Source organism: Neopsephotus bourkii, unplaced genomic scaffold (genome assembly GCF_033783945.1).
Source record: "Neopsephotus bourkii isolate Nb327-2 ecotype Australia unplaced genomic scaffold, CSIRO-AGI_Nbou_v1 NB_107, whole genome shotgun sequence".
Lineage (NCBI taxonomy): Eukaryota > Metazoa > Chordata > Aves > Psittaciformes > Psittacidae > Neopsephotus > Neopsephotus bourkii.
The window spans coordinates 15735057-15747561 of record NW_026900624.1 but is presented as its reverse complement, the minus strand read 5'-3'; the positions used below and the strand labels follow the sequence as shown (position 1 = coordinate 15747561).

The 12505-nt window shown below is 38.0% G+C and overlaps 1 protein-coding gene across 20 annotated transcripts in view; it reads left to right on the top strand.

Annotated features, from left to right (window-relative positions):
- Positions 1-12505, top strand: part of TNRC6B (trinucleotide repeat containing adaptor 6B) — a 141045-nt gene that overhangs the window by 10328 nt on the left and 118212 nt on the right. For 10 of the 20 annotated variants that reach the window (XM_061364172.1, XM_061364151.1, XM_061364058.1 and 7 more), the window contains exons 2-3: positions 5712-5784; positions 10643-10741. In XM_061364172.1, the coding sequence (XP_061220156.1) occupies positions 10698-10741 (44 nt within the window). In that variant the 5' untranslated portion in view covers positions 5712-5784; positions 10643-10697. Of the gene's footprint in view, positions 1-5711; positions 5785-9346; positions 9451-10642; positions 10742-12505 lie in introns of those variants that run through there. The other 10 variants (XM_061363983.1, XM_061364046.1, XM_061364074.1 and 7 more) reach the window with 6 other exon arrangements.

Genomic DNA, 12505 nt, shown 5'->3' with positions numbered 1-12505 from the left:
GTGTAAGCAAAATAAACTTTTCAATTTTTTTTTACTTAGTAGGAGGAGGAGGATTTAACACCTTAAATGTTGTTTATGTAAATGTTTTGGAACACTGGGAAGGTGTCGATGCAATATTCTGTCTTCAGCTCATGTTTCAAGGCTGCCTTAAGATCTAAAAGCCTGAAACTGGATTTTCTAAATATAAAGTCTGACTTAGGACCATTTTTGTTCAGTCCTGGGCTGCCTTTCTTTCTCCTGCTCTTGAAACATGATCCAGTAGCCAGGTGATCAAGTGAATAAAATTTTTACTTTTTTAAAAGATTATATAAACATGAGTTAAATACTACTAGGTTGTGGTTTGCTCATTTATTTGGGCTGTTGGTGTGAAAAGACTTAAGTGCTATGAAGTGGGGCTTGTGTTTTGTACATATAGGTTAATGACAACTGCTATGTCATCTGCCTAGTCTCATGTTCCCTTAGAAGAGCAGTACACACTAGTGTGCGTGGTATCTGCTCCAAGTTACACATATTTATCTTGTCGTTGAAAGTGGCTGTGTCATATCTACATTAACAGCTGAACTATTTTCCATATAGAACAGAAAACATCAGTGCAGAGAAGTTAGTATTGAACAAAGTGTAAATTGTGCAGCCAGCACAGAATTAAACATAATGGACGTTTTAACCCGCATCATGTTTAGAACTCAGTGATTTTGTGGGGTACTCAGTCACCATTGCTAAATGCAGTTCTCTGGATTTATTTTTTGATAAAAGGCTGAAGATTTCTGCCTTTTCCCATTCCTCCCAGCTGCTTTGTTTAGTAGGGTCGTATCTTTAGTTTTTCCTTGAAGTGCTAATCTTTCCTTGATTTCCTTCCACCTACATAATGCAAAGAAATTGTTCTAAACAATGTGAAAGAAAGAGGTTGTAAATCTCTCAAGTACCAGTAGCATCTCTCTTCCTCATAGGGAATTCTTTATAATTGATTACAAGTTACATTTCCCTCTTCCTTCTGATAAGTGGAGAAAGACTACTGCAGTGACACCTGGATTGTCCTGGAGAATTATTTATTTTGTTTTTTGACTGTTCAGTGCCAGTGTGCTGTATATGAAAAAATATGAAGTATTTATTGTTTTGAAATTTTGCATGACTTTAAGCCAACTTCCCAGTACCCTAATTGGGTATGTGATGTTTCTGTGTAGTTACATCAGTAACTTTATTGTGAGGTGACGTTTTTAGACAGCTTGAGGCTTTTGGGTAGAGTGTGCTCTTGATTGCTTTGACATAATCATTCCACAACGTAAGCAGAGCTAAGTTTAAAATTCACTGCTGTCAAACATCTACCCATTTAGCAAAGGGACATTTAAACCACACTGGTGGCAAAGACCCCCTTTTGTCTCCAAATGTACCCTTTCTAGTCAGAAATTGTTTGAATGGAAATCATGCCCAGAAAGCTCTTTTGTTAGTGTTGGAAGCTCAGGGGAAAAAAAAATCCTTAGTTTATGTCAGCTAGTCCAATGATGGGAACAGTTTGTCACTGAATAATGCTGTATATTAAGCATGAGGCATAGCAAACAAAGATGATGCAGTGAATTTAGAAACATACCACCTGTTGATTACCTTCACAACAAATCTTTATGGTGCCTGAATAGTGGCAACTGGAATAATTTAGATTTCAGTGATGTTAACTTGGATGTATAGTGGTAAACCAATAGTTCTGGTCCTCTTTTCATTCCTAGAAGTTGGTTATGTTTTGCAAAACCAAAATTGAAGTATTTAATTCTAGCTGTGGTTAAGACAGAATGGTGGATTCTGAATGGGCTGGAGTGTTAGGCATCTCAGTGCTGCTGATACTTTATCCTTTAAAAACAGGATTAAACACCCCACAATTGGCAGGTAGTGGGATTAATTTTTACACATAGTATTTAGTATTCAGAAGTTATTGTAGGATTATGTAATCAGTTTCCTTGAGCACACTTGCATGTGTTCTCTCAGCTCTTAAACAAGAGACAAGTTTCACCTCATGTTTTTGCCCAGTTGTGAGTAGAAATCGTATTTTTAGAGCTTCCTACTCTTCTGTTGTATCTCATAGTCATCAACAAATTCTTTCACACATGCTGCCAGTGTTTACTGTTTCTACAGGTTTGGATAGGAGATTGTGTGTGGGGAGAATGTGAAGAAAACACTTTCCTGGTGGCAGCTTGTTCCTTTCAGTTCTGTGCACCTGGAATATGTTTGTGTTCCCACAGCAACAGCTTATGTGAGGTGACCAGAAATAAGGTATTTGTGTAAGTAAAGAACTTGGTGCACAGATGTGGGAAGATGTGCAGCACTCTAAAGAACACTGGTAGAAGAAAGCTAGTCTAGGAGCTGTGACTCTGAACAGGATATTCTGCTGCTTCATAGATTTCTTAACCCAGCTAAGCAAATTGCTGCACTTCACTGTATTGGAACTATAAATATATGCATAAAATTTGGGGTGTTATACTGTACATGTGTACAGTTCTAGTCTGTCAGGTTAGGACTTAGTACATGTAAGCCAACAGTATGTAGGTATAATCAATTGTCTCCATTATCTTGCAATAACAGAAACTGAGTTTGATCTTTCAGTATGCCTGAACTAATAAGGAAGTGTTGTAGTTAGCTCATTAATACTAGGTTAAGAAGTGTCACAGGTTTTGGAGAGAAGAGGGAGGTCCTCTACTTTCTTCTGTTAGAGGAATGGTGCCTAAATTGTGGGTGGGTTGTTAATTTTTTTTCTCTTCCCTCTCCTCTGGCTACCTAATCAAACCATGTCTGATTTGCTGGCCCTGTGCAGTCTGGCAAGTGGGTTGATGCATCCTAAAGCCCTGGCCAAAGTATATACATATTCTGAGGATCTGAGTTAGGCAATGTATGCATGATATTTAAATTTATGTTCTGACTGTGGCTGAGACTGAGATTCTTCTTGCTGTAACACCTTTGCAGTCGTGCTCAGCTACACATCATGTTCTGTCTTTAACCCAAACTATTTTCACTGGTTTCTACTCTTGTGCTGCTTTGACTTTGCTAATTAACATTGTTATTGCTCTAGAAATATAAGCCTACATTTGTCAGAGTAACAGGAGGAGGACAATCAGTCTTTCCTTTGCTGCTGAGAGCCTTTTTTCCGCTAGGGATAGGAATCCATACTCCTTTTCTTGAATAAGGTTCTGTAATGAGATAAGACAGATTATTGGAATAATTAGTAGCAGTTCTCTGTCTTCCTATGGAGACATCAGTGGTCCCTAAGCATGTGGTGGTTTGGCTGGAACTGTGAATGCTTTTGCTAGATACTAATTCTACAGTATTTCAGTATCCGGCCTGGTTCAATCCCTTTCTGGGAAAAACTGCAGTTTGGCCAGCTTCTGCAGTATATCCTGTTCTCCAACTTAAGGTCTATACTGTCAAAAACTGCACAGACCCTTCACTGGTCTTGCTTTTTGGCAGATCCTCTTGTTGGATGGAGATACATGTAAGAAACATGATAAAACTGCTAAGTCAACCGCAGCCTTTGACTCCACCTATAAAGTATTGGTTACTTGTCAGCATAGATTAATAATAGTATATTAAATGGTGTGGATGGATATTTCTGGGATGTTCTAAGCAGATGGGTAATAGTTAAACATTCAGTTGAGGAATTTTTATTTTTTTTTTTCTTCTGTAGTTTGGAAATTAGGGGAAAATTGAAAACTTGCAGACAATGTAGTGAATAGGACAAGAGGTAGTGGGTTCAAACTAAAACCAGGGTAAGTTTACTAAAAAAGGGTAAGTTAAGGTTAGACACAAGGAAGAAGTTCTTCACTGTGAGGCTGGTGAAGCACTGGAGCAGGTTGCCCAAGGAAGTGGTAAATGCTATCCCTTGCAGTGTTCAAGGCCAGGTTGGACAGAGCCTTGGGTGACATGGTCTAAGGTGAGTCATCCCTGCCCATGGCAAGGGGGTTGGAACTGGATGATCTTACAGTCCTTCCCAACCCAAACCATTCTACGATTCTGTGAATGGAGTGTGTTACTCTTACCTCTGCTTATTATTTTAAATATATTTCAGTAGTAGAGGTATTTTCTTGATCTCCTGCTACCTAGTGAAGCCAGGTAAATTCAACTTAGTTCACCAAGTTGAGAAGTTACTTAGTTCACTAAGATGAAAGCAGTGTTTTGGGTTGTTCGCAGGTTTTTTGTTTGGGTTCTATTTATTTATTTATTTATTTATTACTTTTGTGGTGCCTTTAGTTTTCTTGTTCTTTTTTGGGGGGGGTGTTGTTTGTTTTTTAGTTTTTGGGTTTTTTTTGTTTGATTGATTTTTGTTGTTTTTTTTTTTTTTTACTGCAAAGTGCTAAGTGTTCTGGCTTCTTACTAATTTCAAAGTATGCATTCACTTACAGTAAAAGTTATGAAGTTTGAGTTTTATTAGACTTCTGCCTCCAGAACTCCTTCTAACAAGGTTTTAAAATGCCATGAGTAGTAAAAACATTCTCAATTTAGGTGTGGGCTCTAAGGTTGCTAATACTTTTGGGACATCATAATATTAAGCTGGTGATGTACTTAATGTAGATTTTTTTCACTTGAAAAAACTGCTTGCAAGTGATTGGGGAGACTGCATGTGTTGTAGTCTGCTTTGCTAGCACTTTGCGTGCATGTTCTTTTCTGGGTAAAAAATGAACATTTTGGTTTTGTACCTGTGCATAGTAAACAGTTAAAAACTTGAGGTTGATCTGATGATTAATAATGAGGAAATTGTAACTTGCTGCCAAACAAATAACAAATGACTATTTCATCACATATAACATTCACAATGCTTGGTTTAAACAGTGGCATTTATTTTAGGAGGAATTGCCATTAGTTTTTTGAGGGAATGTTAGATTTTTATTCCCACCACCCACCCACCCTCCCAAATGGTTCTAGTGGCAAAGTTTACAGAAACTCTGGTTCTGACAGTCAATCCTTGGAAGGGGAAATGCCTGTTCAATATCAGTTTGAGGTTTTTTGTCATGCAGCATTATGTAAAGTACATTGTTATTCTTCAGTGTCAGGCTAGTACCTATACTATTCATGAAGATTCAGAGCAAGCTTATCAGTCAGCAGACTAAATACAATAGATATCAGGTGTAAGATGGCTCTTAAATGGTTTGGTGGTTATACTCTAAGGGTTCTATTTTTTTATTATTTATTTTTATTTTTTTTCCTCAAAATGGATCGTTGGTTTAAGTCGTGTGGTGATGGGTAAGTATGCATAAGCACTAAAGAGTATTATGTTTTTAACATTTTCCTCGGAGGTAAAGATGCATTTCTAGCAGTGGTGCAGCTTTATTCTGTAAAAGCCTCAGTTTGAGCCTGAGGCTCAGCAAGTCAATGCTTTTTGCAATACATAAATCTCTTGCCTTAGAAAAATGATTTCCTAGACTGGAGTGGCAGTTGAAGTGGAAGAATAGTGAGGAAAAATTTACTTCTGTCCTTAACTCTAACCCTAACTGTAGCTGTTTTCCCCATCTCCCCACTACTGCACAAATTACAGGGGGAAAGGGGTGAGAGGGGCCTGTATTGTTGCTTTTGTGATTACAATATTATGTTTACTCTGCATGATTTTAAGATGAATATGGCTTTTCCTAAGTGCTTTGGGAGCATTGACTTCTGATTTTACATGTGTTTTATCTACTCATGCCCACAGCTGGCTGACTTTTTAAATTCCTTTTATTTTTTTCTTTGTCTCCTTTTAGGGTTTTGTTTTTGCACTGAATGTAGCCAGGACGGATCCTTGCGGGCTTTGGCAGCCCTTGGAAACTGTCAAAGGTAAAAATCAACCAAAATTCAATATCGCATTTTTGAAAGTTGGAGGTGAGAACATTAACCTGTGCTGGTTTTTAACCAACTTTAGGATGGCTCTTCATCAGGGACTGTAGTGGTAGGACAAAGGGTAACGGGTTCAGACTTAAAACAGGGGAAGTTCAGGTTTGATATAAGGAAGAAGTTCTTTACTGAGAGATGGTGAGGCTCAGGCACAGGTTGCCCAGAGAAGTGGTAAATGCTCCATCCCTGGCAGTGTTCAAGGCCAGGTTGGACAGAGCCTTGTGACATGGTCTAGGGTTAGGTGTCCCTGCCCATGATAGGGGTGTTGGAACTGGATGATCTTAAGGTCCTTTCCAACCCAAACCATTCTATGATTCTATCATATATCGCTGTTTTCATATACTTCCTAGTGTGTTATTTCCTGTGGGTTTGGGTGTGAAATTTTTTCTGGAACTGCCTGATAGGATTTGTTTTTGTTGGCTAAAATTGATGTATATGATGGGTTTTTTTGAAAAGTAATTAATTTATTAAAAGATCTGAAAGTCACTGTAATAGTTAAGCAATTGGTTCCTACAAGCAATGAAGTTACATTCAAGTTTTGTTGATCTTCTGCATGCCTCTGCTTTCGTCTTAGTACCTCTCAATTTGCATTTAAGTGACAAAAATATTCTGTACTTTTCCATATATTAAATTTTCACTTGCTTTTGTGTAATCTTAAACTGGGTATAATGTATAGCTGTAGCAATTAAGATGGCTAGACCATCTGTTAAAAGTTAACATTTTTTTTGGTCTGTATCTAGATAGAGACTAATAATTGCAATTGTGTATCAGTGTGATTGTGTCAAGTATAGTCTCATGTAAGACAGTTCAGTTCAGCCTTGTTCTAACTGCTTTTTCTCAAATATGCCTTGTATACATGATCGCATCTTTGAAGAGCACTTGTGTGCCTGCTTTGCTTTGTGCTCTTATGAGAGAGTTTCGGACCTACCTTCAGTTCCAGTTTACTATCTGTTATGGTTACAGTTTGCACAGCCATTGTCCTTCACAGCTTTTCCAGCAGGCCGTATCTAATTTAGACTTTGGAATTCAGAGGAATCACTACTGGGCTTATGTCAATAAGTGCTTCTCTTACAGGTGCACTCTTCAGAAGCTTGAAATGGTTTGGTTTTGTGGGTTTTTTTCCCCTCTATCAAACAAAGAACAGTTTTATTCTTTAGTCAACAGTGGATTGCTGCTGGCAACCTGAAAAATAGTGTTTGCTGTATTAGATAAGGTGCTTATTTCCAGTGATGCTTGTTTGATGAGCAGTAAATTTGAAGACAGTTGGATTCCAGCTTTCTGTTACTAATGAGGACCTTGTGTTTCTGAATGATGAAGCTTTCTACCAGAGAGAATGTGAATACCTTATTCACTGCTATTTGGCTCAAGCTTTACTTGCCAGTGTGCAGCAATGCAGTAGTGAAGAGATAGTCTCCATACAGTGCTCTGCACTGTTCAGCTTACACTGATTTTATAATTGGTAGCTGCATCCATCATTCTGACATCACTGAGTGAAATGTGTACATCTTTACTGCAGAAAGGGGACTCAAGCCCAAGTTGGTTAATTTTTCTAGAGGATGCCATGTGAATAAAAAGACTGGGGGATTTCAGTCCTATCTGAGTAGTTCTGTTGGTTATACACAAGAATGCATAATATTATTTTACTTTTGACCTTTTCCAGGAGTGTCTTTGATAGACGTTGCATCTGAAATTCCAAATGAAATGTCTATAAGCTTTGTGTTATCCCTGGTAATCTGGCATATCATACAAGTATTGGAAATAAGTAAATAAATGCCTTTTAACATTGGCTTTTTTTCCCAATCCTATAGGACACTAGTACAAATTCTGGTTGTCTGTCTATCCTCTGTGTATAAGATTACCCTGTCTGTGACCTTCAGCCCTCTGCTTGGAAGCTAGTGAGCCTAAGAGGTGGTGTCAACAACATGGATTAATTGTTATTTCTTTACATGCTGGTGCTGAGCCTCACTTTGTTGGCTGAGAAGTCACGCTCAGTTGTGAATGTACAAAAGTCTGCCAGGTATAGTTTCCCATGGATTCAGGAATCCCCCGATGGCTGCCTTTGGCAATAAACTTGCAATGTAGCGCTCATGTCGGTGGCCATGGGAATCAAGAATTCATGTAATCAGAAAGTACATAAAAATTATACTGTTGAATTGGGCTTATAGTTTGTTGCCTGATGTCTCCTGAAAGAAGCCAGAAGCAGATCCAATGGAGCAAAATACAATAGAAGGGTAGTGTTCAGCAAAACTTCTTCTTGCCACCTGTGACCTAGGGTCTTCCTAAACCAGCTGCAAGATATTGATGGATTTTCTTTTCCCCTTGTGAATTTAACTAAGTTTCAGTCTTTCAAAACTTCCCTCTTCTCACCAGCATGGGATGAGTTCACCCTAACTGAGCATTGAAATAGCATGACGTATGTTCTGAGCATTAAAGGTGATGAATTACAGGACAAATGAGTGAATAAACTCTTCTCCATTACGTTTGCTTTTTTACAGGTTTCTTTCTCTCTGTTTTTCTGTTTCCTACTCTGATCTCTGAGCCATGGATAGTTCAGCATATTTAATCTGTCGTCTGTGGGAGATCTGATTTATTTGTTCTTGTAGCCTTTCATTATTTTTTTTATTTATTTATTTTTTTATTTCCTAGTTCTACGGACTTTTTGTTTTCTTTGGTATCCACTGGTTGGAAGGCTTTTGTCTTCTTCCAGGAGTAATATATAAAAACAGGTGTCAAAGTATTGCCAGTTTCTATTCCGGGATATCTCAGAAGCTAAACAATGCAGTTTTTCAGAGGTTAATCTGTGAGTTCTTCCAGCACTCTGAATGAGCAATGACCCATCCTTGATGTGGTCTTGGCCTGACCTGTCTATTTCGTGGTTTATTTTATGAGCTTTTTTTTAATGCTTGTGTAGCTCAAGTTCAGTCTTGCTTGTTTCTCTGATTTTAAGTAAGATCAGTGCCTCAGCAGTCCTTCTAGCCAAAGCTGTTTTGATCATTAGATGTCAGACTATTTGTCATAACAATCGAGCTATTACAAAACCATGCTCAGAAGCTCCCAGCTCCAGAAGCTCTGAAGTGGTTTCTGAAGCAGAGCATGGCGTAGTACCATGGACAGGGACTGCCCAGCCTGTCCTCTCCCTTCCTCCCCCTTCCTCCTGCAGAGCAGAACATGGCCTGGCAGCAGGAAATACTTGTTCTGTGCAGGAGGATCTTGGCATAGATGCATGATACAAGTCATGCTTAGCATTTGATACCTATGATTTTTGATTATATGCTGTAGGCAGGATATTTGGTGAGGACTGGAGGGAGAGGTGTGCTTTATCCTCCTTTTTCTCTCCCCAGAAAAAGAAATTACTACTCTTTATAGTTGTCATGCTTTGCATGAGAATATATATTGCTGAACATAACAACTTGTTGATTATAAGATTTAATGAGTTGCATGTAACATTTGTAGCTTCAGGCCCTTTATGTTTGTAGAACGCATTCTTCGTTCCTTGTGTCAACTTAATAGCCATGAAAGATGTTGTCTACCTATGCACAACATACAGAAGATGTTGGCTGTGCAGACAGCCTTCCCTTATGAAGAAGCTTTAACCTTGCAATGAAGAAGGTGCATCTGGATGAATGATTTCTAAGGATTCTCTTTTTGACCTCGTTACTATTTGCACTTCCAGAATTGTCAGTTTCCAGTCATGGAATTTCTGCTTTCAAGGTGATAGTAGAATCAGCAGCTCTGTACCTGAGGTGCAAGTGGAGAGGCTGTAAGTGGGTTTTAAATGCTGGTGCAGTTGAACAGTTGCAGCACCTTGAGAGAGACAGCTGCTAACAGCCAACAGCTCTTGGCTTTAAGAGAGTTCTTAATGTGGTGTGAGCCCTTACTTTCCACATACCTGGAATGTTACAGACCTGTTGATAGCTTATATCTTGCATTTTGAATATGAGAGATTCCTTCTAAATTTATGCTCATGTGTTTGATCTGTTAAATTGATTTGATCTGTTACCTCCGAAAGATGGCTTATCTTTGGAGTAGAAGACATTGTAATCTTTGTAACCAAAGTCTCCCTAACCGTGTTGTATTCTTCCATAAGTTCCTTTGCAATTCTGAGGGTGGAGTTTGGAGTGTAGATTTTGCTCAGTTGAGACTGCAATGACACTGTTAAAAATATTTAAAAACAAGTTACCAAGTAGTGTTGAATATTGGAAACACTGGGAGCTGTTGACCTGGGTTAGTCTGGAAATGTCAACCTACAGATGAATGAGTTTATCAATTCCCTGAACTATTTACAGCCTAGAATGTATTTATTTCTAAAATGAAGTAAAAAATTCCCTAAACTAAGAATTCAAAGCTACTGAGAGTTCATTGGGAGTCTAATAATTTTTCAAACTAATAAACTTTAGATTGTCTGTAAGTTAAATCTCTGAAGCTTATATTTGCACAAAAGCTATTGGTAAGTAAGAATTGCTCAGCTCTAGTCTGTGTGAGTATTCCTTACTGACTGTAGCTTTAATGAGTAAACACAATACATTAAATGCTCAGCAGTAGCAGATTTTAAAAAGAAAAAGAAAGTGTATTCCTGTTAGGTGTGTTTTCTTTTTTTTCCCCACCTTAATTGAGTAGAGTTATGTCTTGTCCTGAACAACAGTTACCTTGTTTGTGTAAAACATAAATTCAACGAATACTTGCAGAAGGGGAACATTGAAGGTCATAGCTTAGAATTGTTAATTTATGTGCACTGCAATCTCACACTGGTAAAGGTGGAAAAATCATTGTTTTGAAAATATCTTTCTTTTTTATCTTTTAGGCAGTATTTTGCATTTCTGCAGAGCTTTGCACAGAGCCTGTTCCCATGCAAACTGATGAGGGAGAAATACTGGAGGAAGGCAGTCCCAAGGTCAGTGAGGTAAATGCCACTGTGTTTTGGAGAAACAAGAGCTTGCTTGGCTGCAATGGGGCATACATGGAGTAAATACTGACTGCTGGTGATATTTTTACTATGCAAGTAAATAATAGTCATTACCCTGGAGTTATTTAAAAAATTAAGTTTTTAAAATGTCAGTAGGAAGATGTATCTGCCACCTACTAAGAATTGGAACCATGTATTTGGACACTCTTAGGAAGAAGGAGGAAACTCTTGTGAAGAAATATTAAGTTTGTATTCCGTTTGTTAGAACTGGAAGGACTTGTCAAGCTTTCTGTCCTACCCGCCCACCCTCTCAGCTGCCTTAAAGAATGAGGCATGTGGACACTTAGGTGCAGGTGTCACTGTTTGTGGATTATTGACTGGTCTGCATTCAAGTTGTTCTGCTTCTTGTTTTCTTGAGCTTGCCAGCATGTGCTTTTTTGTGACACTGGCCAGTATGTTGCTTTTAAAGATACCCCTGTTTCTTAACATACTGTGTTTGGACAAGAGTCTATAAAGTGTGATGTTGAATTAAATGTTGGTTGTGTCCTGCTCTTTGCTTACTACCCGAAGATGCAGATGTCTGGTTAAGAATTACTTAGGTTTGCATAGTGATTAGCATATTCTTCAAGAGGTTTTTAAATTTATTTTGTAGTCCCAGCTATCTCAATGAGTTAGTGTTAACTCTGTAACCAATCTGTGTTTAAAATAGGGATCCTAAATGTCACAAAAATCTGAATCCTTGTTAGCTCTCTTGTATTTTTGTGTAAGAGACTCTCTGAGGAAAAGAAAAGCAAACCCTGGAGATCTAAAAATAAAACCTGTTGTTTTCTAGCTGGAGCTTTTTTGAGAAATGCTGTTACCGGTTTATGCTCTCATAGAGAACAAATCATGGTTTTTAAGCCATAGGTATCAAGTTAGGAGGTGATTAATTATTAGAGAAAGGATTTGGCAATTTTCCTGCACATGTGTTAGGAATTGTGTTAATTTTAAAGCACTTTTGAGGAAAGACACTCTGGATTAGGAGCTGAAGAATGAAAAAAAATCAGTGGGTATACCTGCAGCCATCGAGGGTACTGAATGCATCTCTTGGCAATGATATAAGATTCAGTGGGGGGATTGGACATGTAAGAGAAAACATCATGGTACAATTAATTACTGATTTTATTGGCATGACTACTGGTGCTTACTTTTTGCTAGAGAGAATCTGTCTGTCTGTGTGTGTACATATTTATGTATATACACATGGGTACCTCTGCTTGTATACATATCCATACCTAACTTTTTTTTTTGTTTGTATGGTAGGAAGTAGATTGAAGGAACTGGCTTGTGAAACTTTTTTCCTCCAGTGAAAAGTATGTTTTTTTTTCCTTTGGCATTCTTAATTTTGAGTGAAATGGCAAATTGTATCTATTCCAGCATTAGGTGTTAAGAAAATTTAGTGAGCTTTAACTTGAAACCAAATCTTTTAGACTGACTTTAAATACCTAAGTGCATGTGCATTATTGCTTTGAAATAATTGCCGTTTGGAGAACATGGGAGATCTGGAATCATACATCTGGTATTCAGTGTTATTAATTAAAGAGCTATAGAAGAACAGAATATATTAAGTAAAACAGACTCACGACTATATGTAGTCCCCCCTGTGATATACAGGTCTGCTCATCAAAGTGTGTTTTTCAGTGTTTCTTTAGTCTGTAAATGATTATCCTCTGTTTCTTGGTCTCAGGAAAGTTTTCTAGCTATAACAGTTGAAGGACTTGC